Genomic DNA, 27,932 nt, shown 5'->3' on the forward strand with positions numbered 1-27,932 from the left:
TCACAGACCCTCTCCTGGACCCCCTGCAGTTTGCCTACAGAGCCAAAAGGTCTGTAGACGATGCAGTAAACTTGGCCCTCCACTTCATCCTCCAGCACCTGGACTCCTCAGGAACCTACGCAAGGATCGTGTTTGTGGATTTCAGCTCCGCCTTCAACACGATCAAACGGGCTCTTCTGCAGGACAAGCTCTCCCAGCTTAGCGTGCCTGACTCAACCTGCAGGTGGATCACAGACTTCCTGTCTGACAGGAAGCAACACGTGAATCTGGGAAAACACTACTCTGACTCCCGGACCATCAGCATCGGTTCCCCTCAAGGCTGCACTCTTTCTCCTCTGCTCTTCTCCCTGTACACCAACAGCTGCACCTCCAGCCACCAGTCTATCAAGCTCCTTAAATTTGCGACGACACCACCCTCATTGGGCTCATCTCTGGCGGGGATGAGTCAGCCTACTGGTGGGCGCTTGACCATCTGGTGACTTGGTGCAGCCAGAACAACCTGGAGCCTAACACTGTGATGACAGTGGAGATGCTTGTGGACTTCAGGAAGAACGCAGCCCTGCTCACCCCCATCACCCTGTGTGACTCCCCAGTCTACTCTGTGGAGTCCTGCCACTTCCTGGGAACCATCATCTCCCAGGACCTCAAGTGGGAGGTGAACATCAGCTCCATCTGTGGCAGCTGAGGAAGTTCAACCTGCCTGAGACGATAATGGTGCACTTCTAAACCTTCATCATTGAGTCAATTCTAACCTCCTCCATCACCATCTGGTACGCTGCCGCAATCACCAAAGACAAGGGCAGACTGCAGCGTGTCATTCGCTCTGCTGAGAAGGTGATTGGCTGCAATCTGCCACCTCTCCAGGACCTGTCGCCTCCAGGACCCTGAGGTGTGCAGGTAAGATTGTGGCTGACCCCTCCCACCCCGGACACAAACTGTTTGAAACACTTACCTCTGGCAGGAGGCTGCAGTCCAACAAGGCCAAAACCTCTCGCCACAAGAACAGTTTCTTCCCCTCTGCAACTGGCCTCATCAACAAGGCCCGGTAACCCCTGCTGAAATGGACCCTCAACCCCCCATAGACACTACACGGTCCTGTATGCCTAAAACTCAATGGGCATGTCAATGCATTACATTAACGCACATTCCTCATTCTTCTGGACTTCAATCCGTGAACATTGCACATACTGTTACACTTTAGACTGAACATTTGCACATTCCTGCACAAACTGTACAGCTTTATTGAACAAAAAAGACTTATTTTACATATTCTTATATATTTTACTTATTGTTTTACATTTATGTTTCATCTATGACCAAACACCAACACAAATTCCTTGTTCGTCTAAACGTACTTGCCGGATGATGTTCTGCCGACATCGTGCGGCTGAATTTGCACATTACACCGCAGCCACGTGACGGGTCGAAACGTCACTTCCGTTGGTGTTTTGACATCAAAACACTGCAGAATTACTGGCGTTATTCTGGGGAAAAGCAGGGGAATCTGCACTTCATTAGTTAACGCGTTTTTACACTTTCGGGGCCAATCGGAACCGAGTTTTCGAGGCGTCGCTATTGGAGTGTTTTGTTTTTTTTTAGAGGGAACGTAAATGAGGGTGAGTGCGGGGGTCGGGGGTGCGTTTGGACGGTTTTTTTCTTTCTGAACTCAACATGATACAGACTATTGTGGTTAATTCGATCCATTTAGACGGGGGACGCGCTGTACTCTTTTACAGTTGGCGTATTCATTGTGTTCACATGTTCGGCCTCAACCGAGCGAATAGTTTTCAACTACGGACTATAAATCCGAATTCAACAGTGTTAAACCCTCAACAGCTCGTTATAGCGCCACTCCAACGCAGCGGATTGGATGCTGAACGATCTGTTCCTGTTTACATTTTTAGTTCTTACCTTGCAATCGGTCCGACTGGAAGCGGTGTCCGACTGGAAGAATAATGCGTACAGAAATAATAATACTAAGATTATTATTATTATTATTATTATTATTATTAACTCGGAGACGATTATTATTATAATAATACGAAGTAGAGCTGTCACATTTTTACACAATCGCCTGATCGAAATTATCTGAACAGATCGCGATCTTTTTTGTTCACAAAAATTGTCCACAGATTCCATAGTCATTCCATCCGAATTTACGTTGACTTTAAATGAAATGTTATGCAATGAGGAAGACTAATTGTGGATGTTTTTTAAAGTGTAAAGATAGCTGGTAATAAGTGACATTGATACACTATTGTTTCAATATTGTCATTATTACATTATTGAAATAAACAAAACAATTCAATTGTTCATCACAATTATTTGTTATGACAATGAATTGCCATTTAGGATTTCCTGACCCTGGATCCTGGTTTCCGGAGTGAGATCTTTTGTTTCCTTCAAAAAGAAACGACATTCGGTGTTAAAAACTAATCTATTTGACCAGATTGTGATGTGATCATAGACGAAACTAGCCAAGAGCTATCTGTTCCTGTTTCCAGCTATTTTAATCTTGCAAATCGTGTTTTAACATGTCACAACAAAAATATTTGCTAAGCTGCCAGTGTGATTAGTGACTTTAATGTTCCATCGAAATCAAAGACCACTATGGGTTAAACTGACATCTGAAACATGTTCACCATTTATAGCTGTCACAAATAATACGTAATTGCCTGATCAATATACTGTGATTGCACAATAATATCTTTCAAGACAAGTGTTTACATTTATCTTGAAATATATATAATATAATAATATATAATTCATTTTATAGATATTTTTTCTACTTTCCCGAATCTAAATCTAATTCTATGCAACCGTGTAAACACTGTTAATTTCTGTCAATATTGATGGAGAGCATTCACCCACAGGTTCTTATGGAGCAGGAAGCCGAGGAGAGGGGCAGTCAATCTCCTGTTGACGGTAAGGACCACCGCAGTGTCCGGGAGGGGGAACAGGAGGAGGTTCCCCCGTACCTCAGAGAGGATCCACCAGAGGGTGAGAAAACATCACCCACGTCGATCACCACAGGAACTCCCTTAAATCTCAGTCAAAGATAGTTTTACACCATCTGTCATTGTTTCGTCATCTGAGCGCCACCTACCCATTAGTAAGTTGTAAATTAATAAATCAGTTTGTAAATCGATGAGACATGATTGAGAAGGTTGAAGGTTGATCCATCCTGTTTCATTTTGCACTTCCTACTGTGCTTTCATGTGCCCCCTCGCAGTGGGCCTGGCTGTTTTGGTACCCAAGGCCAGATCTTGAAGTCTCCATGTATATTATGCCTTTTTTGTAACCTAGTACACTATCTTTTTTTGTTTTTGTCGGCACTTAAATTATGAGAATGGTTGTTTTGTAGGCAGGGTGAGTACAATATTGGAGTTTCGTTTTGGTATGGTGGATTTACAGAGATTCACAGGATCAAAAGTGCCTGCACAAACCAAGTCAGAAACCCAATAGCATGTGATTTCGCGCCTATACGAACAACTGCCACATTGAGACCGGCTCATACTGAGGAGCAGAACGACAAAACAATGTCTGAACTTGGCAGCCGGCGTATTGGGAATAACAGGTGATACAAGTGCAGGCCTTGTATCCTGTGTCAACTCTGTTAAAGGGGTCTGGTCTGAGAATTTAGGAACAAACCCTCTATAATTTTTGGCCAAGACCACAAATGCCTTCACCTGCCTTTTGGATACAGGGTGGGGCCAGTGCTGAATTGCCCTCAGTTTGGATTCCTGTGGTTTAACAAGGCCTCGATCTCTGGTGTACCCCAGGTACTCTGTTTCATTATAGGCCAGTTTGCATTTGCGGGGGTTGGCTGTGAGACCTGCCTCTCTTTGGGAGTTTGGTGACTCTCATAGTCTCTGTAATGGATTACTACGTTGTCCAGGTAGGCGGCTGCATATCCCCAGTGGGGCCTCAAAATGTGATCCATCCGTCTCTGGAAGGTTGCAGCCACGCCATGGAGACTAAATTGTAGTTTGGTTAAAATAAAGAGTCCCCTGTTTGTTGCAAATGCAGTCTTTTTCCTGGAAACTGGGGAGAGAAGTACTTGCCAGTATCACTTGGTGACGTCTAATGTTGTGATGAACCAGGCCAGCCCCAAACAGTCGATTAGCTCATCCACCAAAGCCATGGGGTATGCATCAAACTCAGAGACCTTGTTTACTTTTCTAAAATTGTTGCAAAAGTGAGGGGTTCCATCTGGCTTGTGGACAAGGACGATAGGGCTAGATTTTCTATGGGCGTAAATCAGCTTGAATGGCGAAAAGCCTGTGGATGCCTGTGGTACCTCCCTAATAGCGAACATCAGGTAGGGGAGAAGATTGTCACAGTTGCGGCAATCCGTCTCAATTGCCTTCCTAAACATACTCTTAAGGGTCTTATTGAACCTTTCTACTAAGCCATCAGTTCTAGGGTGGTATACTGAGGTCCTGAGTTGTTATTTTTTGAGCAGGGCGCATAGGCCCGTGGTCACCCAGAACATGAAAGCAGTTCCCTGGTCTGTTAGGATTTCCTTTGGAATCCCCATCTGGCTACAGAGGAGGAATAGCTCTTTGGCTATATGACTACCTATAGCTTTCCTTAGCGGCAGTGCCTCCGGGTACCTAGTGGCATAGTCTACAAGGACCAGAATATACTGATGGCCCCTAGTACTCTTTGGCAAAGGCCTTACTGTGTCTACCCCAATTATCGCAACGGGAGTCTAGGTGATGGGCAAGAGGATCAGGGGGTTTCTGAATTGGGGCTTAGGAGCAGTCAAATGACACTCTGGACAACTACGGCAGTAGTTTTCAATCTCCTTATGGACTCCTGGCCAAAAGAACCTCTGCAGGACTCTCTCTTTTGTTTTATCTACCCCTAAATTGGCCCCAAGCAGATGCGTATGTGCCAGTTGCAGACCTTGGGCGGTAGGACTTAGGGACTGTTGTCGCTTAAAAGATTTGGGCCCAACCCTGTGAATTAGCGTGGTCAAAAAGATTAAAGTCGGGGTCTGTGAAGTAGAAAGCCTGGATTTTGGGCTTGTAAACAAAACTCAGGTCGAGGATTGAAAAAAAACTGGGTCTCGGCTAGGCGCTCTTATCTTACAGATAAGAACAGAACAAAAGCTGATGCCTACAAGTTTTTTTGTGTATCAGAAAAAAACAACAACGAACTCGGAGCAGGCTTCGCGAAACCCGGACTGCTTTCTTCCTTTGTTCTCATATCTTTATAGTCATGGCGAGGCATTTGGTCGTTTACATATGTTGCCTCTTTTTGGGTCAAAAAATAATCAGAAATGTGTTTTGAGCCAATCGTAGTCTTGATTCTTGTTTAGCTGTCCTCTGATGTCACTTCTCAGCCAGCCAATCACGGCCTTCATGGCTGAAACCCTCCTTCTCTTGAAGATGACGTTCATTTGTAGTTCTTACTGACAGCTGGTTTCCAAAAAAACTAATTGACTGATTCTGCTGACTCTTCAGTCACGGCTTGTTCCTTACTTGACCTATAGTAGGAGTAGGAGATAGCACCCTCTATTGGTCATATTATGTACCGGACTTTGGCTCCATCTGGTGGTTTATTAAGTGTACTACTTTTAAAAGGTATTTTTAAGGGATCGTTTATATATTCAATTTGGTTGTTATCACATTGGATATGGTCTAACATATTGTAGGTTTTCATGTGGGGTAATTACATTTAACCATAACAGGTGACTTATTTACCCACACCTTTCCCCCCTTTGTGACTTTGACACATTCTTATGAAAATAATGAGGATTAATAAAATATCATAAGTAGTTATGCTGGATAACGTAAGGATTGTAGATGGCAACAATGAACATGCAGGATATAATGTATGCAAACACGTGATGCATAAATGTGCCTGTGAGTATATAATAAAACTACTGTGAATATACAAAACCACTATAAAACACAACAAACGTAGTGAGTATAAAAAAATGCATAAAACAATAAGTCTAGTGAGTGTAAGAAACAGAACAAATGAGCCAAGTATAATGAGAAAAAAACATAACAGAACCACTGTGAGCCCCTGGCGGCCGCCTGCGCGAGCACCTCGTGTCAATTATGCACATTTTTGTATTTTTAGAGCTTATTGTGCGTAATCACTGGGTGTCATGACATTTCACTGCATATATGTATGACCGTAATTATATGTATGTGACAAATAATCTCTTGAACTTGAACTTGAACTTGAGTATGAGAGGTAAATTCATAACACAACTGTGAAGCACAGCAACTATGAGGATCAGTGAAGTATTTGAGAAACACAGTGTGTGGTTTGTTATGCATAAACACTGGAGTGGTCATATTTGGTTATCAGAAAGAACTGTATAGACGCGATAATATTTGTGATGGAAAAAATATGCAAAACCATCTTTTACCTGGCATAAACAGAAAAAGATTACCAAATGACAACCTTCAGATAACAACAACCTTAATATAACAGGTACATAAGAAACCAGTCATCTGTGGTGATGTATTGGCAGTGACGTTTACAAAGTTCCCCTATGCAGCCGCTGAATCTGCTGCAGTCGTTGATTGATGGTGGACATCTGCTGACGCTGATTGTTATTGACAAGAATAAGTCTGGCAACTTATTCTCTGTGTAATACCAGTTGCTCGATGAGAACCCTAGCTCTGAAGCTGTCCCTTAGTACTTGGTTCCGCCATTGCTCTTAGACTTGTATTTTAGGTAGAAGGATGGCTGCAGCTGGTGGGACGCTGGCCAGAGGGGGCCGGAAAATCAACAAAGACATAGCTGCCACCGTGGCAGGATGAGTGAAGAACGGGTCTATTGTGGGTTCTGGGGCCTCCTGTGGGGAGTTGTTTGCAGGAGCATAGTTTGGAAGAATGTTGTCAGTGGAGGAGCTGGGTGAGTTTGATGAGGAGTCGGAGGAATCCGGTGTAGTGGGGGTGCACAGGCACCTCCAGTCGTTCTGGTTGGTGACGGCATGGGAGGAGGTGTTGTGGGCTGGAGTTGAAGAGGCGAGAGCAGTTGGCCGTGCATTTGATGCGTTGGTGTCCTCGGCGTGGTGGGGTGTCACGGTGAGGGCCGAGGTATTGCGGCGGTCTGGGTCTGGAGCTGGTGTGGTTGGTGTTGAGAATGCGTTTGCAGCTGGGACCCCAGGTGGTGGGCCATGGTTTGTAGGCCTATAGGAAAAGGGGTCTACATGGGAGTAACCTCGCCTGATTGGAACCCTTGGGTGTTTTCGGGCCTTTGGATAGCATTAAGAAAGTTTTGATTCTGGGGCCACTGGTTATTAATGGGATAACTTTGGTTCTGGGGCCACTGGTAAGCAGTGGGAAGAATTTGGTTCTGGGGCTACTGGTTAACAGTGCAAAGAATTAGGTTCTGGGGCTACTGGTTATATTTATGGTTTATATATATATATATATATATATATATATATATATATATATATATATATATATATATATATAATAAAAAGGACACTGTGCAACACAAAAGTGGAGGACCTCTAAGATTATATAGATCTTTTGTTATTATGTATACGTGATGGAAGACGACCAGGACCGCAATAATCCCGCGAATAGGAAGAAGACTGACTCAGCAACGGACACAGACGATCTCATACCCGGTGCCGTAGAGGTTACTGTCCAGGATGATATTAACAAAAAGCTGGACATGCTCGGTCCGCTTCTCCAAGACATTACCGAGATCAAAGCCAGTCTTGGTTTCCTGCACCGCACGATCGGCGAGATGCAAAAAGACAACGCGGATCTAAAAACCTCTGTGAGGCATCTCACAGCGTAGATGGAAGTTGTAAAAAGAGAAAATAAAATAATGAAAGAGACTATCCTGGATATACAATCCAGAAGTATGCGGGACAAGCTCATCTTGCAAGGATGGGAGCTGAAAGGAACAGCACTGGGCATGTACGATCAATTCCCCCGGGAGATCAACAACCCACAGAAAGTGCTATATCCTGTCCTGAAGGAGAACAGGCAGAAGGGTAAACGCGTATCGGTGGTTGTTGATAATTTATATATAGACAGTCTGTTGTACCGAGACTCCTCCACCACACCCTGGTGATTCTGATCTTAATGTATGCATTCTTGTAATTCTGGTTATTATATACTGCAAGATGTAGGAATAGCCATGCTATCTATGTCAGGATTTAAAATATCGCTCACTCTCATCTTACCTTCCTAATTCCCCCTCCGTACTTCTCTCATCATCTCACCTCCCTAATCCCTCTCCCCTTACTTCTCCTATCCCACTCACTCTATAATGTCTTTCACTTTATGTATGTCTAATCGGCAATGTTCTGTGTTTATCTTTGTCTACTTGTCAATTGTCGTTTGTGGAGTTATGTATCCCTACAAACTTCCTACAATACTATGGCAGTGAAAAGGAATGTAAAGGAGGAAATCCCAGGCCTATCTATGGGAAAGCATGGGAACGGTAGTAGAGCTATTGCCTTTGATGCACTGTGCCATCACCCCCTAACTAGCTTCAATGACACCCATTAAGTTTGTTAGTTGGAATGTGAGAGGCTTGGGCTCACCTGCTAAACGTAGCAAAATCCTAACTCACCTCACCAAGATGAACCCCAGCTTCTGTCTACTGCAAGAAACCCACCTCACTGCATCTGAGCACTTCAAACTCAAAGCTAAATGGGTTAATCAGATGTTTTCTGCATCATACAAAAAAAGTGGTGTATTTATATTGATCAATAAAAGTATCCCATATCAAAATGAAACCACAATATCAGACCCAGAAGGGCGTTACATAATGATTAGGGATTTTAGGTTACATCAAATTAACCATAGCTAATATTTATGGCCCCAATGAGGATGACCCAAATTTCTTTCACAATATATTTTCAAAACTCTTAGAATCCTCTGAATCAATTATCATATTGGGAGGAGACTTCAACACAGTACTGGATCCAAATTAAGACCGTTCTCAAGTCAGAAATATTCCCAAATCCTGGCATTCATCAGACAGTATAAAACAATACATGTGTGATCTTGCTCTTGGGGATTGTTGGCGATCAAATAACCCACATTCTAGAGAATACACATTATTCACCACCCCACCAAAGTTTCTCTAGAATTTACCTTTTCTTGACAAGTAACTCCACACTGTCCAAAATCACTAATCCAGAAATCCACCCTATTGTAATTTCTGATCACAGGCCGATTAGTTTAAACCTGATAAATGAAACAAACCGGAACCCTCCCGGCAGGTGGCGGTTTAACACCTTACCTTTGACAGATAAAGAATTTAACCATTTCTTTTCAAGAGAATGGACTTCCTTCATTGAACTGAATGACTCCCCAGAAATATCACCATCCTTACTTTGGGAAACAGCTAAGGCAGTTTTAGGAGATAGTATTATTTCATTCTCCACTCACAAGAAAAAGAAAGGACAAGAATGCCAAAATGAACTCGAACAGCGACTTAAGGAGTTGTACTCCCAACAAGCCCACTCATCTTCTGAGCAAATCCGAAATGAGATCAGGACAATTACTTCTCAAATTGATACTATCATCCATCAAAAGAAACAATTCCTTATGCAACAAACATGAGCAAATTATTTTGAATTCAATGACAAATCAGGTAAATTTCTTGCCAATCAATTGAAACGTGATAGAGAAAAATCTCTTATTTCAGCCATCAAAGATTTACAGGGTAGAATAACATACTCTCGCAAGACATCAATGACATATTTAGAGCCTTTTATAATCACCTATATCACTCGGATAATGAATCGAATATGTCAAACATTCACTCATTCCTTGATGATATTGACCTTGCTAAACTTTCGACGGAGCAGGCTACCACCTTAGATCAACCACTTACTCTTGAACAACTCAGGAAAGCGCTCTTCTCTATGCCCAACAATAAATCACCTGGATCAGATGGCTACCCAGTGGAATTTTATAAACACTTCTGGCCACTTATCTCCCTATTATTCATCAGAATGGTTACAGAGGTCAATTCAACCTCCACCATGCCTCTGCACATGAATACTGCTCTCATTTCGGTTTTGCTCAAACCCAATAAGGACCCAACCCTCACCTCCAGTTACAGACCCACAAGCCTTATTAATTGCGACCTTAAGATTATAAGTAAAAGACTAACCAACAGAATTGAAAAAGTAATTCCATTTATAATTCACCCAGACCAAACAGGCTTTGTCAAAGGCAGACACTCATCCAGAAATATGCGTTGTTACTCAGTCTGATCAGCATATCTCAAAGGAACAACTTTATTTCTATTATTGCCTCTTTGGATGCCAAAAAAGCATTTGATAGAGTTAATTGGACATATCTCTTTTCAATCCTCAACAAATTTGGCTTTGGATAGTCCTTCATTCAATGGATCAGAATCCTCTACAACTCTGCATCTGCTTCTGTCATCACCAATGGTTACGCTTAACAGCGTTTCACTCTATAACGCGGCACAAGACAAGGAAGTCCGCTCTCCCCTTTACAATTTGCCATCTTTATTGAACCCCTCGCGGTGGCTATCCGTCAAATCAGTAATATTGTTGGCATACAAACAGGAAACTCTGTTCACAAAATCAGTTTGTATGCAGACGATATCCTGTTGTACATACGGCACCCAATATCATCCCTACCGGAGGTGTTCAGTCTTATATCTAAATTCTCAGCTATCTCAGACTATTTAATAAATAGGACTACAACCACAGTCTTACCACTCAGTGGGGGGGACTGTAATGCTGCAACCCAGAAACTTAACTTATCCATCACAATGGGCAAATTTAGATACCTTGGTATTGATATCTCCTCCAATCTATATGATTTGCTTACCCTTAACTTCACTCCATTGCTCAAATCCATTGAAGAAGACATCATTCGATGGAACAACCTACCCATCTCACTAATTGGTAGGATAGCAGAAGTGAAAATGAACATACTTCCAAAAATAAACTATATATTTTTAATGACCCCAGTGCAACCAACATTACACAATACATTGGTTTAATACTGTAGACTCAATAGTCAATAAATTGTATTGGAATTACAATAAACCGAGAATTAAACTAGCAACACTACAGAAAAACAAAGACTGTGGAGCCCTAGCAGCCCCAAACTTTAGATACTACTATCTAGCAAACCATCTTCATTTATAATTAAATGTTTACAACCAGAGCAACAATTGGCTCGTGGATGGCGAGACATTGAACAATCTGAATGTCAGGAGTTATCATTATCCGATCTCCAATTCCTTACTGAATCTATTAGGAAACCTAATTGCTTTAAAAACCCATTTATCGCAACAACTCTGTCAGCCTGGTGGAAATTCCTCAAACTCATTGGTCACACTCTATCTCCAAACACATTCACGCCAATCTGGCCCAACCCTGATTTCTTGGTTAAAAACAGACCAATAATCGTTAGGTCTTGGAAAAGACAAGGAATTACTCATCTGGAACACATTTTTGAAAACAATTTGCTTATATTCTTCCCAACCTTAACCCAGAGGTCAATTACAGCAGTCTCTATGTCTTGCATCAGTGCTGCGCAGCGTAGCCTGCACGTTACGCTACATATTCAGTAAGTGAAACCGTTTAGAATAATCTGGGTTGCCGAGTGCTGTAGCATGTGCATTTCACTTTTAAGAGCCACAAAGGCCCCCTCCTTTTCCTCAGTCCACTGTAGGGGTCCTTTATTGCTTGTCTGTCCTGCTGCCCTAATTATGCTGGTTTTAAAGCAGAGTCACAAGTCCAGGACCGGCTGTATCCTGCCATGCCCAAGAAAGAGAGCATGTCTCCCACCGTTCAAGATTTCGAGGCGTTAACTACTGATGCTATTTGTGATGCGGCGATTAGCCTCTTGTCGCCCCACAGTTGCCTCCCCAAGTAGTTAATCTGCTCATCTACGTATTGAAGAACTGTACTGGAAACCTGAAGGTCGAAGGAGCAAACAAATGGATAACAGCGTTGGAAGAAAGCACGGTAGGAGTAACACTGGCCCTGGGACCATTGCCATAGCGGCGTTCGCGTCCGGGCCCTTTGATCACTAGCGGGTACCTGCTTTCCCCTTCTTTCACGTAACTATTTATTCTGTGCAGCCGTCCCGCGTCCCTCTCCCACTGATGATGATGATGATGATAATAATAATAAAAATAATAATAACAACTTAAATTTGTATAGCGCCTTTCAAAAAATCCAAAATCGCTTTACAGGAGAGGGCCGGGAGGGGGACAGATTAAGGGAGAGAGGGGCGGGGGTGGGGGGCAGATTAAGGGAGAGAGGTGCAGAAACAAAACAAAACAACGGGATACCTAAACTAACTAAAACTAACTAATGGGGAAAGGCCATGCTGAAAAGGTGGGGCTTGAGGGTTGTCTTGAAAGTGTCCAGGGTCGCGGCGTTACGGATTATGGGAGGTAGAGAGTTCTAGAGGGTGGGGGCTGCCACGCTGAAAGCTCTCTCCCCGAAAGTTCGTAGTCTGGTACGGGGGACGGACAGCTGACCCATGTCTGAGGACCGCAAGTTCCAGGAAGGAGTGTGCTGGTGGAGGAGGTCGGACAGGTATTGGGGGGTGAGTGCGTGAAGGGATTTGTATGTGAGGAGGAGGGGTTTGTAGGAGATGTGGAACTTGACCGGGAGCCAGTGGAGGTGGATGAGGGTGAGAGTGATGTGCTGCCAGGGCTTGGTGTAAGTGAGAACCCTGGCAGCTGAGTTCTGCACATACTGGAGCCTGTCCAGGGCTTTGCTGGAAACCCCATACAGAACTCCCATTACAGTAGTCCAACCAGGAGGTGATGAAAGCATGGATGAGGGTTTCTGCCACAGAGTCTAAGAGTGAGGGACGGAGACGGGAGATGTTTTTGAGGTGATAGAAGGCAGACTTGATGATGGATCTGATGTGAGACTGAAAGGAGAGGGTAGAGTCCAGGATAACACCCAGATTGCGGACCTCAGGAGATGTTTTGATTGAACAGCCGTCGACGAGGAGGAGGAGATCTCCAGCCTTCCGGAGCAGCAGCTTTGGGGCCACAGCCAGTTGCATCGAGGTTTTTATGGCATGGAGGCAGTTGACAAGAGACTTTGGGGGGAAGTGAGTGGATGGGTAAGTGCTGAAATAAAGCTGTGTATCGTCAGCGTAGCAGTGGAAGTTAAGATCATGGTGACAAATGATCTGGCCGAGGGGGAGCAGGTAGATGATGAAGAGTATTGGACCAAGCACAGAGCCTTGAGGGACGCCATGGTTGACTGGGGCATGGGGGGAGGAGGAGCTGTACCAGTGATGCCAAGGAGGTCGGATAGGCGTTTGAGGAGGATTGTGTGGGAAACAGTGTCAAAAGAAGCGAGAGGTCCAGGAGGATGAGGATACTGATGTTACCGGAGTCTGCAGCGAGGAGGAGGTCGTTGATGATCTTGATTAGGGCAGTCTCTGTGTTGTGGTGTGCTCTGTAGGCTGACTGCAGGGGTTCGTAGAGCTCATGGTTGGACAGATGTTGATGGAGCTGGGCGGCCACTGCTCTTTCCAGGACCTTACTGAGGAATGGAAGGTTGGAGATCGGCCGGTAGTTGTTGAGATCGTCAGGGTCCAGACCAGGCTTCTTTAGGATGGGAGTGATGGAGGCGATTTTGAGACTGGGGGGAACTGTACCAGATGCTAGGGAGGAGTTGATTATGTCTGTGATGGAGGGGCAGAGGGTAGGAAGGCAGGCTTTCACCAACACCGTTGGCATAGGGTCCAGGGAACAGGTGGAGGCTTTGACTTTGGTCACCAACCTCGAGACTAGTGAAGCATCCACGAGGGGGAAAGGAAGAGAGAGAGCATTGGGGGCGGAGGGGGGCAGCTGAGGGCCCACTGCCCAGTGTCTGGGACACGTTGAGAGGATGTTGGTGAATGGTGTCCACTTTAGCCCGGAAAAAGTTCAGGAACTTGGTGCAGAGGTCAGAGGTGTCGGCAGTGTGGGAGGCAGCAAGGGGGCGGCGTAGACGGTTAATGGTGGTGAATAGTGTTCTGGGGTGGTTTTGCTGTGAGCCAATAAGGGTGGAGTAGTAATTGATCTTGGTCTTTTACAAGGAGAGTTCCTCTTTGTAGGACAGCACATAGTCTTCAAAGGCCAGACGGTGGATGGTGAGGCCAGTTCGCTTGTAGAGCCACTCCAACCGACAACTTCATGGTGCGGAGGTCGGTAATGAACCAGGGGCGGGGTGGGTATAGCATACAGTCCAGGATTTCAGAGGGGCCAGAGAGTCCAGGCTACTGGCAGCAAGGTGTCAGGGGGAGCCAGGGCCAGGAGGGTCACAAGCAGGTCAGATAGAGCTGGTGCACCCACTGACTTAATATTCCTGAAAGAGATGGTACAACCAGGGTGCTGCATGGGCAGGGGGACAGGGACGGTGAAGAGGACGGTTTGATGGTCCGATACTGCCAGGTCCAGGCACTGCCGATGGGAGGGGGGGGGGGGGGTACCGGTAGAGCAGACTAGGTCCAAAGTGGGACCTTTAACGTGGGTGGGGCCTTGGACATGCTGCATGATGTTAAAGCAGTCCAACAGTGACAGGAATTCAGCAGCGAAGCTGCAACTGGAGGAGTCCACGTGGATATTGAAGTCTCCCAGCAGGAGGGTAGATGGAGACAAAAGGACAGACAGAGGACAATAGCTCTGTAAGCTCAGACATGAAGGTGGTGGAGGCCTTGGAGGGGCAGTATATGAGGACCATCTGGAGTTGAGGAGACCCAGAGAGTGAAAATCGAATACACTCTGTTAGGGGGTATGCTCAGTGAACCCAGGTGCAGAGAACAAGGCAGAGGCGAGGTGGCAAAAAATAGAGGTTTACTCAAAACAAGTACAAAAACTGGGCAAAAACAAATAAGAAGTCTCGGGAGCTTGGGACAAGAGCGTTGTCATGAGGTTAGACAAACTCAAGACTGAGCGCCCGAGGACACAAACGACAGGGTCTAAATAGGGACGACCAAACGAGACCCAGGTGAAACATATAACCTAATGAGGCAGGGTAATCAGGAACAGAAATAGGTGAAGCAGAGCAACCTTGAAAAGGCAGTACTGGCGGCATCTAGTGGCTGATGCTGGTAGGACCCGGGCGAACCCTGACACACTCAAAAGATGTTATATTCGGTGTGGGGATTTCCTTGACCTGGATGTCAGCTCGGTGGATGACAGCCAGCCCACCGCCACAGCCTACGGAGCGGGGTTTCTGAAGGTACACATATCCTGGAGAGGGGGGTGGCTTGGTTGAGTATTACAAAGTCCTGCTGATTTTGACATGTCTCAGTTAGACATAGAAAATCAAGTTCTCTGTCAGTAATAATGTCATGGATAAGGAGTGCTTTATTATTTAAGGAGCGGGTGTTGAGCAGCATGAAGGGCGCTGTAGAGGAGTCAGGCAGGATGGGCGGAGCAACACCATCAGCACAGACCAAGGGCTTCACACAGCTGGTGTGCACATGATGCCCATTGTGATGACATCGACGTGCAACACAGAAGTGCGCAGAGGATGATATTACAGGAATAGCGCCAGTCGAATACAAGCAAATAAACTTGTGTCGTGATGCTCTGTGTGTATAGCGGGGGCGTTGTAAGAGTCTGAGTGATTTAATAACGTCCAGACAGATGGGCGCAGCTGAACATGAAAACGTCCGAAGAACGGGAAAAGTGTATTTGAGCACCATATCGACAGCAGCAGATAGCCAGCAAGCTACAAGCAGAGAACGAGAAGCCGAGCCTCGGACAGTGTAATGATAGGAGTAGGTGAGAAGTCACGGACAGTCCAGGTAGCGTGCCAAACATCAATCCAGTGGGGAATAATCCAAGTATCCAGCTGAAGACCCAGGAGAGGAATGATTCCTGCTAGCTAGCAGGGATAGCTTGATAGCTGGGCTGCGGATGCTAACAGCTGATAGGTAGCTAACATTACCCCCTGACAGCTGATCGGCAGAGAGGGTAAGTACCAAACGTAAAAGCAGAAATTCACGATCTTCATGTTGATGTAACAGGATGGTAGTATGAAGTCGTGAACTTAAGTAAGCATAGAAAGAACTTTAGGAAAGCAGCAAAAATACTTAAAACTCAGTAGGTAGTGTCCTACTCTAAACGGGTTCTTATCATGTGGGTAGGGCAGTGGGTTAGTTGAATAAGGGGGAGCTGTGGGGCGAGGTCTCTGACCTTCTTCTGTTTCTTTCCCTTTTCATTTGTCTTCTTTCACTGGCTTCTCATCCTCCATCATTATTTTTCGTACTGCTCTAACCGTTTGTTGGCGATGACTTCCCTCTTGTCTGAACCAACTTAGCACTTCTCTTTCTTTAGCTCTTTTCCCTGCCCGCTTGTCGCCCATGTCTTTGGCTTAGTGAGGTTTTATGTTTCTCCATCTCGTTACAACACGGTATGTTAAAAGTGCCCTCTTTTGGCCACTGTGGGATTCTGTCATGCCATTTTTTCATGCAGTTTTGAATTTGGTTTTTTTTTATCCTGATGGTGCCTTAGGATAAGTTCCAGAGGGGAACCTCTCCCCCTGCCGTCCGCCGACCCCCCGTTTGCCCCTCCCTTGGCCCACTCCCGTATCTCTATCGTGCACCGCTTGATAGGGACCTAAATTTCGCTGGTTCCCGGTTTAGCTCCCCTGTTTTAATGTTAACAATTACTGTCTTGTTTTTCCTGCAGTGACTCCAGCTTTTGAATTTATTCCCTCCAGTAGGGGTATATTCTGACCCTACTGCCCCATCTCCCTCCTGTCTCGCCTGGGACTGGCGAGACCAGCAGTGGATTCTGAGTCCGTCTGCCCCGGCCCTTTATAGCAAACCCGGTAGCTGCCGTACTGAGATTGTCGCTCCGTTGTTGTCGCTCAGACTTATTTTATTTATCTATTTATTTACCTATTCATTTATTTACTTATATATATATATATACACACACACACATATATATATATATATATATATATATATATATATATATATATATATATATATATATATATTATATATATATATATATATTATATATATATATATATATATATATTATATATATATATACACACACACACACATATAGCTGTGTGTCTTGCCTATGCGTCATGCCCTCCTTGTCTCTGTGTGTTTGCTAAAGCCAAATAGTGTGCGCGTGTGTGCCCCTCCTCTGGCGAGGGAAAAAAAAAACTGTATATGGATCGTTCTGATTGGTCCGACTCGAGGCAGGGAGTTTTTTAATGTTTGTCTGTCTTGCAGAGGGGATCGGCGCACAGGCTCGTCAGCAGCCTAGCTGCGGAACGCCATTCCTCCTGCGGCCAAGAGGATCATTATCATCCGCATTTGTTAGGGATGAGGTCAGGATGAACCTAAACGCAGGACACACACAGTTTTTGGAGTTTGTACAGGGGTTTAATGGGTAGACAGGCAGGGAATCAGGAACAGGCAACAGAGGGAGGTCAGGAGGGGAAGGGAGTCGTGACGGGGAAGGCAGAGACTCACGACCAGGCAGGGAATCAGGAATCAGGAATCAGGAACTAGGAGCAGAGGAGCCGGCGGAGAATCATGAACCGAGAGTACGGGGAACACACCCAGGGAGATATGCTGGAACATAGACATAGAACATGCGAGGACACTTGCAACGAACCGACACCAACAGAGTAAATGGGACCAGGTTAAATACAAAAGGAGTGACGAGGAAGGTGAAGACAGGTTGTGGGATTACTAACTGGGGACAGGTGTGCAATGACAAGGATGTGACGCCAGACAGACAGACAGAGAGGGGCATAGGGACCTAGAGCCAGAGACAGATGGACCTAGAGCAGACAGAGGGAGCCAGAGAGGGACAGAGGAGACAGAGACAGATAGACCAAGAGCAGACAGAGGGTATATGGGAAGGTATATGGCGATAGGGAAGGTGAAGTGGACCGGGGGGAGATCCTACTTGGGATCCCGCCGCCCCTGCACTCTTTGCACCCGCCGACGACCCCTCCGTGTCACCATGCACCACGCAGCACTCATATTTCCCTACTTGCCGTGAATGCACTCCCCCAGCCTCTCTCATCAACGCATCAAACCCTGGCCAATCCATGCCCAAAATCAGGGAGTGCGACAGGCGGAAACTAACCGCAGCCTGTACCCTATGTTTTTTTTTTCCTTGTAACGAATTTTGCGCCGGACCATCAGATACATGTGAATATCCCCATGCACACAATGAACCTCCACCTGTGATGCCTCCACCAAAGCCCAGGGTCGAACCCAGCCCGAGTCCAGCAAAGCCATACAGCCTATAGTAGCAAAATTTACATGCGCTTACATCCACTTCCTTGGCCAAGTCGCCTCTCTAGCAACGCATGCGATTGTTCATTCTCTTAGACAATTCCAGACTCGATCGTCTACAACAGCGGTGTCCAAACTTTTTTCACTGAGGGCCACATACAGAAATATACAAATGGCTGGGCTACTCACCAGAGGTGAGGTATATCACCTTACCTCTAGTGTATTAAAGTTAGCAAAATCAATCAAATGTAGGTAAATTATGCTAGATAATGGAATATGCTTAAAGAAAATAACAGCCTACATCACAGCTTTCCATTATTGAGTTTTCATTTATTTTGTTACAAAAATGGTTGGCAGCACATTCTCAAAACAGCAGCCTCAGATTGCTTCTTAGTCAGGATGGTGATCCCCTTTCACAGCCCATTATAAAGAGGGAAAATAAGAGGAAAATGGGATGGGTGTATTTCAAGCTTGTTATGCAAATAAGTTGTTGGGCTTGTTAACACATCAACTAACATTTGTTCGTAAATGTTATCAACTTTAATTAACTTAATTTATTAAGTAATTGGGCTTATTAACACATGAATACTGTGTAATATATTTTTAACTCACCTATAAAGGGAACAGCGTTGCACTCAGCGGGGAGCAGTGATGCTGCGCTTTGGACTGAAGATGGCTGGCAGGTCAGGCTAAGTTTGATGATTGAGATTACAAATTACATCACAGAGATGGCTGTCGGTCATTTTGGTTCTCAATCTGCTTTTGTTCAGAGTTAACAGAGAAAATGTTTGCTCACATACAGTCTGTATGTTGAGCCGAACAGACTTGGCCTTTTCCAAGCTCCAGTAGAAGTCGGGTAGGGAGAGAAGCTGATGTTGATTCTTCAGAGATTTATCACACTGCATTTCGATTAGTTCTAATTGCAGACTCTCTTCCACTTCTTCTGCATCAATCAGGAAGGGAGTCAAGTGCAGCTTCATTTATTTTTAAATGGTAGAAAATCTTGGAAGCGCTGACTGAATTCTGTTATGAGAGATGTGATCACAGACACATATTTCCCCTATATAGCAGAAAACTTGGCCTTTGGAAAAGCAAATTTGATTTGGACAGCGTGGAGAAGTGTGCAACATTGAAGTTGCATAATTGTGTCTCGAAGAGGGAAAGCTTCACACAGAATGCTTTCATGTGCGCATGAAGTTGTGGTACAAGCTGGTCTTTGCATTGTAGGCTCTTGTTCAGTGTGTTAAGATTATAAGATAAACTAAAAGGCGAGACTATATGTAGCATGTCGTCCAACTGTGTTCTGTGTTGCACCGAGGTTCCTTGAGAAACTTTATCTCATTGCACTGTTTACTGTGTATATGGCTCTTGGATCTCTCTTAAAAAAAAGCCAGGTCCTTCTCTCTCAAAAACTGGTCGATTTCTGATCTCAGGGAATAAAAACGCTGCAGCACAGAGCCACGATTTAGCCAGTGTGCATCAGAATGGGAGAGTAGGTTCCCGTAGTCAGCATCAACATCAGATAGAAAATTCTCTGGGTTAGAGCACTCGTGCTCAAATTATGTTGACAGTTTTTACAACAGTTTTCATCACACGCCAAGCTGGACTGTCTTAGCACAGAGGGCTTCTTGGTGGATGATACAGTGTGTTTTAACAGCCTCACCTCCACTCCCTTGCACCTTGACACGCACAATAGAGGCCATTCCGTTGCGCTCGCCTGTCATTGCTGGAGCCCCATCTGGTGTAACTCCACACAGCTTGTCTCATTTAAGTCCCATCTTGTCAATTGCATCAGACACAGCTTCAAAAATGTCCTTACCCGTTGTTGTACCCTTTATACTCCTAAGATCAAGCAGCTCCTCCGTAATGTAAAAGTTATCGGTAAACTAGACTGACCATCCACTTGGACAATTGTAAACTTGATTCCCCATCTGCTTGGACAATTTTAAACTCGATTACCCATGCCCTCAGACATTTTTTTTAACAAACCTCTGTATACAACTCAATAGACACAGTAGACTCGCTCAGTGCTGTAACTGTGACTACGGATGTGCTATCTTACACTTTTCCCCTATGGTTCTTCTGCATGTTCGGCAGCAGTTAGTGTTAGCCACACCACTCCTCCGGCATACACGAGACAAACCACACACCAACCAATTATAGCGGTATTCAACAAAGACTCATTCTTTTCCACACCATGGACTTTTATAAATACATATGCATACAGGTTATTTGCATCAGTTTCTGTTTAGGTTCCGTTTTGTGATCACACTTGTATTTGCAGTCAAAAATTATAAACTTTATTTATTTTTTTTTAGTTAGGTCAATATTTTAGGTTCGTTAGGACAAGACTTTTCTGATACCTTATGACCAGAGTGGAGCTCCTGCACTAAGACACACAAAAATCAAATTAGCAGAAAAAACAAAAGGCTTCTGTTCACGTTTAAATAATCTTTTGCAGCCTCTAGTGTCTCCAAATATGCAGGTCCGCTCCTCACCAGGTCTCCAGGTCTCAGTTTTAGTCGTCGTTCTATCCTGGCTGGCCTTGCAAATTGTTGTCGGACTAACCTTAGCCCTGCCCTTGGTCTACCCCGTCTAGCACATTTCTTAGATTCATCAGTGACTAGGATGGGTAAAATGCAGAGAAATACATTTTGTTGCCTCAGTGCAATGACAATTAGTTAAATCAAATCTAATCTAATACATTCATCAATTTGGGGTCATTTAACTGGGCGGTACCATACTGGCCTGATAGGGGGGGTGTTGTCATAGGCATGGGTCTAGCCTCTTACCCTGATGATAGCTGGCTGCTCTTCTGGGGTGACTCCTCCTCTCTCTCAGAGGCTGGACCGCTGCTGCCACACCCCCATCCCCCAGCAGAGCATTTACTGGAACAGAAGAAGAGATTACCCCTGCCCTTGACCTGCAACTCTTGGCCTTCCTCTTACCCCTGAACCCCGATGTCTCCCGGGACCTTCTCTCCTGTGCTTCTCCCGAGAGTTTGTAGAAGGTCGTCCAGTAAGCGGAAGGTTGCCTGTTCGATCCCCGGCTCCTCCTGGTAGCCAGGGATGTGTCCTGATGTGCTGATGTGTCCTTCAGCAAGACACTTAAGCCCCTAACTGCTCCCCGGGTGCCTCTACTAGAGGCAAAACAAATTCCCGACAGATATTCCCGACAATTCTCAACTACCGTTCCTTTGACCATCCCTCCCTCACTGTTGTGGCCTCAAATACCTGCAGGTAGGCTTCAATGTCATCGCTGGGCCCCATTTTAGGGAAAAAAATTCACTCGCTATCCTAGCACTGGTGCCTGCTGCAGGTTCTTTGCCGCAAGTCTCTCTGCAACTGGAGTTCCTCTACCTTTCGGGCATTAGCTCTTTTCCGCTCCTCCAACAGGGCCATGTTTGTCTCCGTTTGGACCCGGCTGGCTTCCACCATCATCTTCATCATCTCCTCCATAGTATCTTAACTCATTCTCAATTCAAAAAAATGGGATGTGTCATTTGCTCCAAATAGCTGTCTGACATTTGCTCTCACCCACCCTTTCTTGGCTGACAACATTGCAGTTGTTATTTTCTTAGTAGTTCTGATATTTATAGTTTTATAAGTATTTTAGCTTCAGCTATAAAGCCAACTGTTCAACGTTGGCTCCTGCTAATGTTAGTGTTTGCTGTGATTAGGAATACTTGTTTCCCTTTTTGATGTCAACGGCGGGCAACTGTCAAGGTTTGTTTATTACATCAGCCCTAATTTGCTTGATCTTAACTCATCCCCCCAAATCTCCGCATCCCTTCTCTCTCTTGTGCCTCTCATAGATGGGGACAAGGACCATCCCCGGCTGGAAGGTGGAATGATGTGGAGGATGGGCGGCGGCCTCTTTACCATGACAAGGAGCGTCGTGGGGGCGACACTGGGGGGCGTGGCCTGGGTCGGAACCAAAAGCTTTGAGCTCACCAAAACGGCGGTGACTGCCGTGCCGTCCACCGGCGTGGGATTGGTTAAAGGCAGCGTTTCCATGGTGACCGGAGGAGTAGGGGCAGTGGGATCAGCAGTGGCGAGCAAAGTCTCGACCAAAAAGAAAGACAAAGCCGACTGATGGACAACAGATGTGTGTGTGTGTGTGTGTGTTGTGTGTTGTGTGTGTGTGTGTGTGCGTGTGCGTGTGTGCGCGGTGGTGTTTTGCACCTGTTTACAAGTGTATGGAAATGGAGAGTTTCTGATGGAACCCGAGGGTTGTGTTGTGTCTCTGTCTGAGCACAAATTATTACATTAGTTCATCTTCTCATCCAGATTGTTATGCTAGCACAGTGCCATGTCATTAAAGGAAGGATTTGCTATTTTTGAGGCCAGGCCTTATTAAAATGTTGGTTCCCATCATTTGGAGCTTAAGTGACCATTTTAGTCACCAGAATTTAGTGACCATTTCATCCAGTATAACGTATAAAGACTGTCTGTCTATATTGTGATCTTCTTCCTTTGGAAAAGGAGGTTCAACATGTTTTTTTAAGGATTAAGCATTTGTCCCATTGGACTGCATTTTAAGAACACGGCAAAGCTGCAGCAGAACAGTACGTTCTGAAAAGTAAAGTGTTTAGCAAGGTTGTGCTATGAACGGTTATAAATGATGGTAGCCAGAATTTTAATGAGTTAAATAATATATATATAATTATATAATATACGTTTGATAATATATAATATACCTGGGTTGTTCTACTGGGAGACTTCATAACGAACACCATGTTCGAGCATAGGGTGGCTCATAAGTGTACGTGGTACCAGACCACCTTAGGTGAAAGATCAATGATCGACTTGGTCGTGTCGTGTCGTGTCATCAGATCTGCGGCCGTATGTCTTGGACACACTGGTGTGGTGAGGGTGAACAGGGAACGCCTGGTGGATGCCCCTGTCCGCGAGGTCTTCAACTCCCACCTCCGGAAGAATTTTTCGTGCATCCTGGGGGAGGTTGGGGACATGGAATCCGAGTGGGTCATGTTCAAAACCTCCATTGCAGAGGTGGCTGCTAGGCGCTGTGGTCGGATGGTAGTCGATGCCTGTCGTGGCGGTAACCCAAGAACCTGTTCGTGGGCACCAGCGATGAAGGAAGCCCTCAAACTGAAGAAGGCCTTTTGGGCTTGGCTGGCCCAGGGGTCTCCAAAGGCAGCAGACAGCTACCAGCAGGCTACAAGGGCTGCGGCTTCGGTGGTCACTGAAGCAAAAACCCGGGTATGAGAGGAGTTCGGGGAGGCTATGGAGAAGGACTTTCGATTGGCCTCAAGGAAGTTCTAGCAAACTGTTCGGCGATTTGGAAAGGGAAAGCAGGGCTTTGCTCGGGCTGTGTTCAGCCAGGGAGGACAACTGCTGACCCGGACTGGTGATATTGTCGTGCGGTGGAAAGAGCGCTTTGAGGAACTCCTCAACCTGACCAATACGTCCTCAGGGGAAGAGGCAGAGTCTGAAGACTCAGGAGAAGTCTCGTCCATATGCCTGGCAGAGGTCTCTGAGGCAGTCAAAAAGCACCGGGGGTGGATGAGATTTGCCCTGAGATGCTGAAGGCTCTGGACATTGTTGGGCTGTCTTGGCTGACACGCCTCTTCATTGTCGCGTGGATGTCGGATACAGTACCTGTGGAGTGGCAGACCGGGGTGGTGGTTCCGATTTTTAAAAACAGGGATCGGAGGGTGTGCTCCATTTAAAGGGGTATCACACACCTCAGCCTCCCCGGGAAAGTTTACTCCAGGGTGCTGGAAAGGAGGCTCTGGCTGATTGTCAAACCTCAGATTCAGGAGGAGCAATGCGGATTCCATCCTGGACATGGAACAGTGGACCAGGTCATTACCCTTGCGGGGTTGCTCCTCAGTGAAAGCGGTCGTGGGAGTTTGCCCATCCAGTCTACATGTGTTTTGTGGACCTGGAGAAGCCTTTTGACCGTGTCCATCGGGGGATCCTGTGGGGGGTACTGAGGGAGTATGGGGTACCGGGGCCATTGGTACAAGCCATCTGGGCCTTGTACAACCAAAGTGAGAGCTGTGTTCGTATTCTCGGCACTAAGTCAAACACGTTCTCAGTGGGTTTTGGACTCTACACAGGTTGCCCCTTGTCCCCCATTGTGTTTGTGATATTCATGGACAGGATCTCAAGGCGCAGCCGAGGTGATTAGAGTGTCCAGCTTGGGAACCTCAGAATTGCATCTCTGCTTTTTGCAGATGATGTGGTTTTGTTGGCTTCATCAGACCGTGACCTCAGTTTGCAGCGAGTGTGAAGCGGTCGGGATGAGAGTCAGCACCTCCAAGTCTGAGGCCATGGTTCTCTGTCGGAAAGGTGTGGATTGCTCCCTCGGGTCGGGAGCGAGTTGCTGCTCCAAGTGAAGGAGTTGAAGTTTCCTGGGATCTTGTTCACGAGTGATGGGAAAATGGAGCGTGAGATGGACAGGCGGATCGGTACAGCGTCAGCAGTGATGCGAGCATTGTACATGACTGTTGTGGTGAAGAGGGAGCTGAGCCGGAAGGCAAAGCTCTCAATTTACGAGTCCATCTACGTCCCAACCCTCACCTATGGTCATGAGCTTTGGGTAGTGACCGAATGAACGAGATTGCGAATGCAAGCGGCCGAAATGAGTTTCCTCCATAGGGTGGCTGGGCTCAGCCTTAGAGTTTGGGTGAGGAGCTCCGGCAGCTCGGATAAGCGGAGGAAAATGGATGGATACCTGGGTTGAAAAATGGCAACAATGTACGTATTTTGATTGTTTTTCATCGATTCCATAAATGATTTACATGAAAATATTCATAGGTTCGACTATTCGAAACTATTCGATTTGAAATTGTAAGCAGACAGAAGATGTTTATTTTTCTAAAACTTTTTGTGGAAGGTCAATTAGTTAACTGCACAACAGGGTCCCATGTAAATTATAAAAATATATATATATTCTGAATAATTAAATCCACGGAACACAAACACAGGTTGACATTGATATTTAAATTGAGACACTTGCTTTCATTATTGCGCTGTAGTGGGAAAATAAAGATGTTTTCGGTACACGGCAAATGTAAAACAGAAGGAAGAAGGGAAGTCGTATCTTTTTATACTTAAATTACAAACAACAGGGACTCTGGCACGGGGAAGGGACACAGAATGTTCCACCGAAGATGGCCTGGAGTCACCAGCGGTTCAACGGGCGGCCCAAGCACCAACTCTCTCCCGACTGGCAGCAGCAGCGCCTGGGGGGTCTGGCGGAGGACCGGGGGAGAAGCGGTGCAGCAGCCACCACGGGTAACCGCTGGCAGCTAGCTTCTCCATCGCCATCGCCGGGACCATCCAGCAGCCCAGCAGCCAGGCCACCCCTCCAAGCAGCCTCCGCAGCAGCCAAATCCAGCCATGCTGTCACCAGCCAGCGCAGCAGCACGAGGCCCCACGCTCCAGAAGGGAGGAGGGGTCAGTCTGTCGTCGCAATGGTGGAAGGAGGCCGGTCAACCGGGCTGCTCTGGACATTTGTTTGTATACGTTATGCAAACCCTTTTTCTGAGTCTGGTGTTTTTATGATTTAAGGTATAGGAACTCTCGGTCAGAGTGTTGTTTTAGGTATAGCAACCCTGTGTCAGAGTCTGTTTCAAACATTTTTTTTACATTTTTGTTCTCTGCTTGGTGGGGGGGGTAGGCTTCAGACAGGAATTCTTCCTGGCCTCAGTTTGGTGTTGGGGGTATGTGGTGGATGGGATAGCTTCAGCAACCACATCTGATGCTCGTTGGTTGGGCTAACAAGGGGCTGGTTTAAAAACCTCATCCGCACTCGGGATAGGAGCCCATGCATGACATGTTCAATCTGCTGGCTGATTCCACCTAGCCTCTCTACAATAAACTGGTGTTAACAACCCCCTGTCGTCTGTGTCTCTGTGCCGGAGACTCCCTGCTCCCGCTCCAGTGTGGCAGTTTTGCCACTACACACCATCCAAGTGCGTTTTCAGGGCCCTCCAGCATTTAATAATAAAAGCACAAAAATAATATAATAGTTAAAAACAACTAAGTGGGCTATATAGTAGGCTTTGCGTACTTTAATATTAAAATGAATTATTTCACATTGTCTTTGAATATCTGTATCAATTCATTTTGGATTTCATGTTTTATGGTGGTTTTATGAGAGCCCCACTTTTGGTTGGGCCTCTTGTATAGACCATCTCTGTAAATCTCCAGTTACATTCAAAGTGTTAAAAACATTTTTTTTTTCTCAGTTTCAGTTCCTGCACACCTTTCAACGCTCTTCCTGCACACAATATTGCTTCCATCGACCAGCTTCTCCCATCATTATTCTCGTTATTCAGGTACCCACTCCCAATTAATCAAAAAAAATAACAGGACACAAACTCTTGAGAAAGGGGGGGTTCTCAAGAGTGTCCTGTTATCTTTTTCAGATTCAGATCTCATTTCATCATCTCATTATTTAATGTGATCTTATTTATTTAGTCTCTTGATGATAGGTTAGGGCACATTTTTTTATTTTTGTTTATTTTCTCTGGATAAACATCTGTACCTTTCTTACCAAGTAGATTTAATTTTCAAATTTTCTTGTCTATTATAGCAATATTTTTGTAATGCCAAGGAGGCTGTATTCCATAAATTAAAAAGCAGCTGTATTTTCTGTCTTGTGTTGGTTTCTTTTCTTTTTTTGTGGGGAGAATGTGGGCGGAACCGAAGCTATCAGCTTCAGTCAGGGGAGGAACCTGAGAACTAATCAAATCAATTTATTTAAGTTAATTTAGAAAAGCAAGCAAAGCAAAGTTTACTCTCAGGTAACACAACCTAAAATAATCAAAAGAGTTTCAAATATCAATAATATAAATAGTAATTAAAACTTCACCAAAAGGAATAAATGACTCCAATTTGAAGTTTATTTGCAGTTCATGTCAGTAGTCAGGTTTGTTATTGGTTCTGGGAACTTTTAGAGCTTTTAGAACAGTAATGTATTAATAATATTATTAATGTTTAATTCAAATAAAGGTAAAAACAGACATGTAAAGATTCTGTTAATAATGACCTTCCAACTTTAGAAGTAATGCACAGAAGTTAATCTAATAGAATGTAAATAGTAATGGGGCAGTTAAGCACAACAATTTGGCAATTTGCGTAGGGCTACCAACCGTAGGGGCTGATGGGTGAATAATTTTAAGTTCCTTATAGGATTAACCATGCCAGCTTGGTTACAGGGTAGAAGCCAGACAAACAGAATCGTCCTAATTCTCCAGATTTGGCCATTCAGAAAATAAACATAGTCGTAGGTACTGAGGTGTCTGGAAGGTTTGAGGTGAATAGGTCACTGAGCTCCCAAAGCTGAGATATAGTGCGGTCATATTAACTATGTTACTATTAGATTTATTGCTTTAGAACCAGAATAACAACGGGTCTGTTCAGAGGCCCTATGGGAGAGGAATTTTGTTTATTCCTCCAGCTCGACCAGAGGAGTAAATGTTTTGATTTATGACAAGACAGAGGCTGAGCGGGCACCTATAGGTTGGGACCAGAGATGGTATATTATCTCTGGACAGCTTTAAAAGCGAGTGCAGAGCATCACTTGGCAGAGATTCCATCCGGCTCGGGTCTCTCCTGGACGTCCATGGCAAGTCTGGTTTGATGCTGATTTGTGTAATAAAACTATTATTTTAATCAAGTCAGCGTCAGCGGTCACTCCTTCGTTCTTCAACACATCCCA

The 27,932-nt window shown here is 45.2% G+C and overlaps 1 protein-coding gene across 1 annotated transcript; it reads left to right on the forward strand.

The window, feature by feature from the left end:
* Positions 1-1,506: 1,506 nt before the first annotated feature.
* On the forward strand, positions 1,507-26,864 carry LOC307231308 (transmembrane protein 263-A). Its single transcript, XM_080001958.1, has 3 exons — positions 1,507-1,616; positions 2,874-3,000; positions 22,051-26,864. Exons 1-3 carry the CDS (start codon positions 1,611-1,613, stop codon positions 22,329-22,331), a joined length of 414 nt encoding a protein of 137 aa, XP_079858084.1. The 5' UTR covers positions 1,507-1,610; the 3' UTR covers positions 22,332-26,864.
* The last annotated feature ends 1,068 nt before the right edge of the window (positions 26,865-27,932 follow it).

Source organism: Zeus faber (assembly GCF_960531495.2).
Source record: "Zeus faber genome assembly, chromosome: 6".
Lineage (NCBI taxonomy): Eukaryota > Metazoa > Chordata > Actinopteri > Zeiformes > Zeidae > Zeus > Zeus faber.

Coding starts and splice junctions, on each gene's coding strand:
- LOC307231308 (XM_080001958.1), top strand. Junction 3,001..22,050: donor CAGAGAGGATCCACCAGAGG/GTGAGAAAACAT, acceptor TGCCTCTCATAG/ATGGGGACAAGGACCATCCC.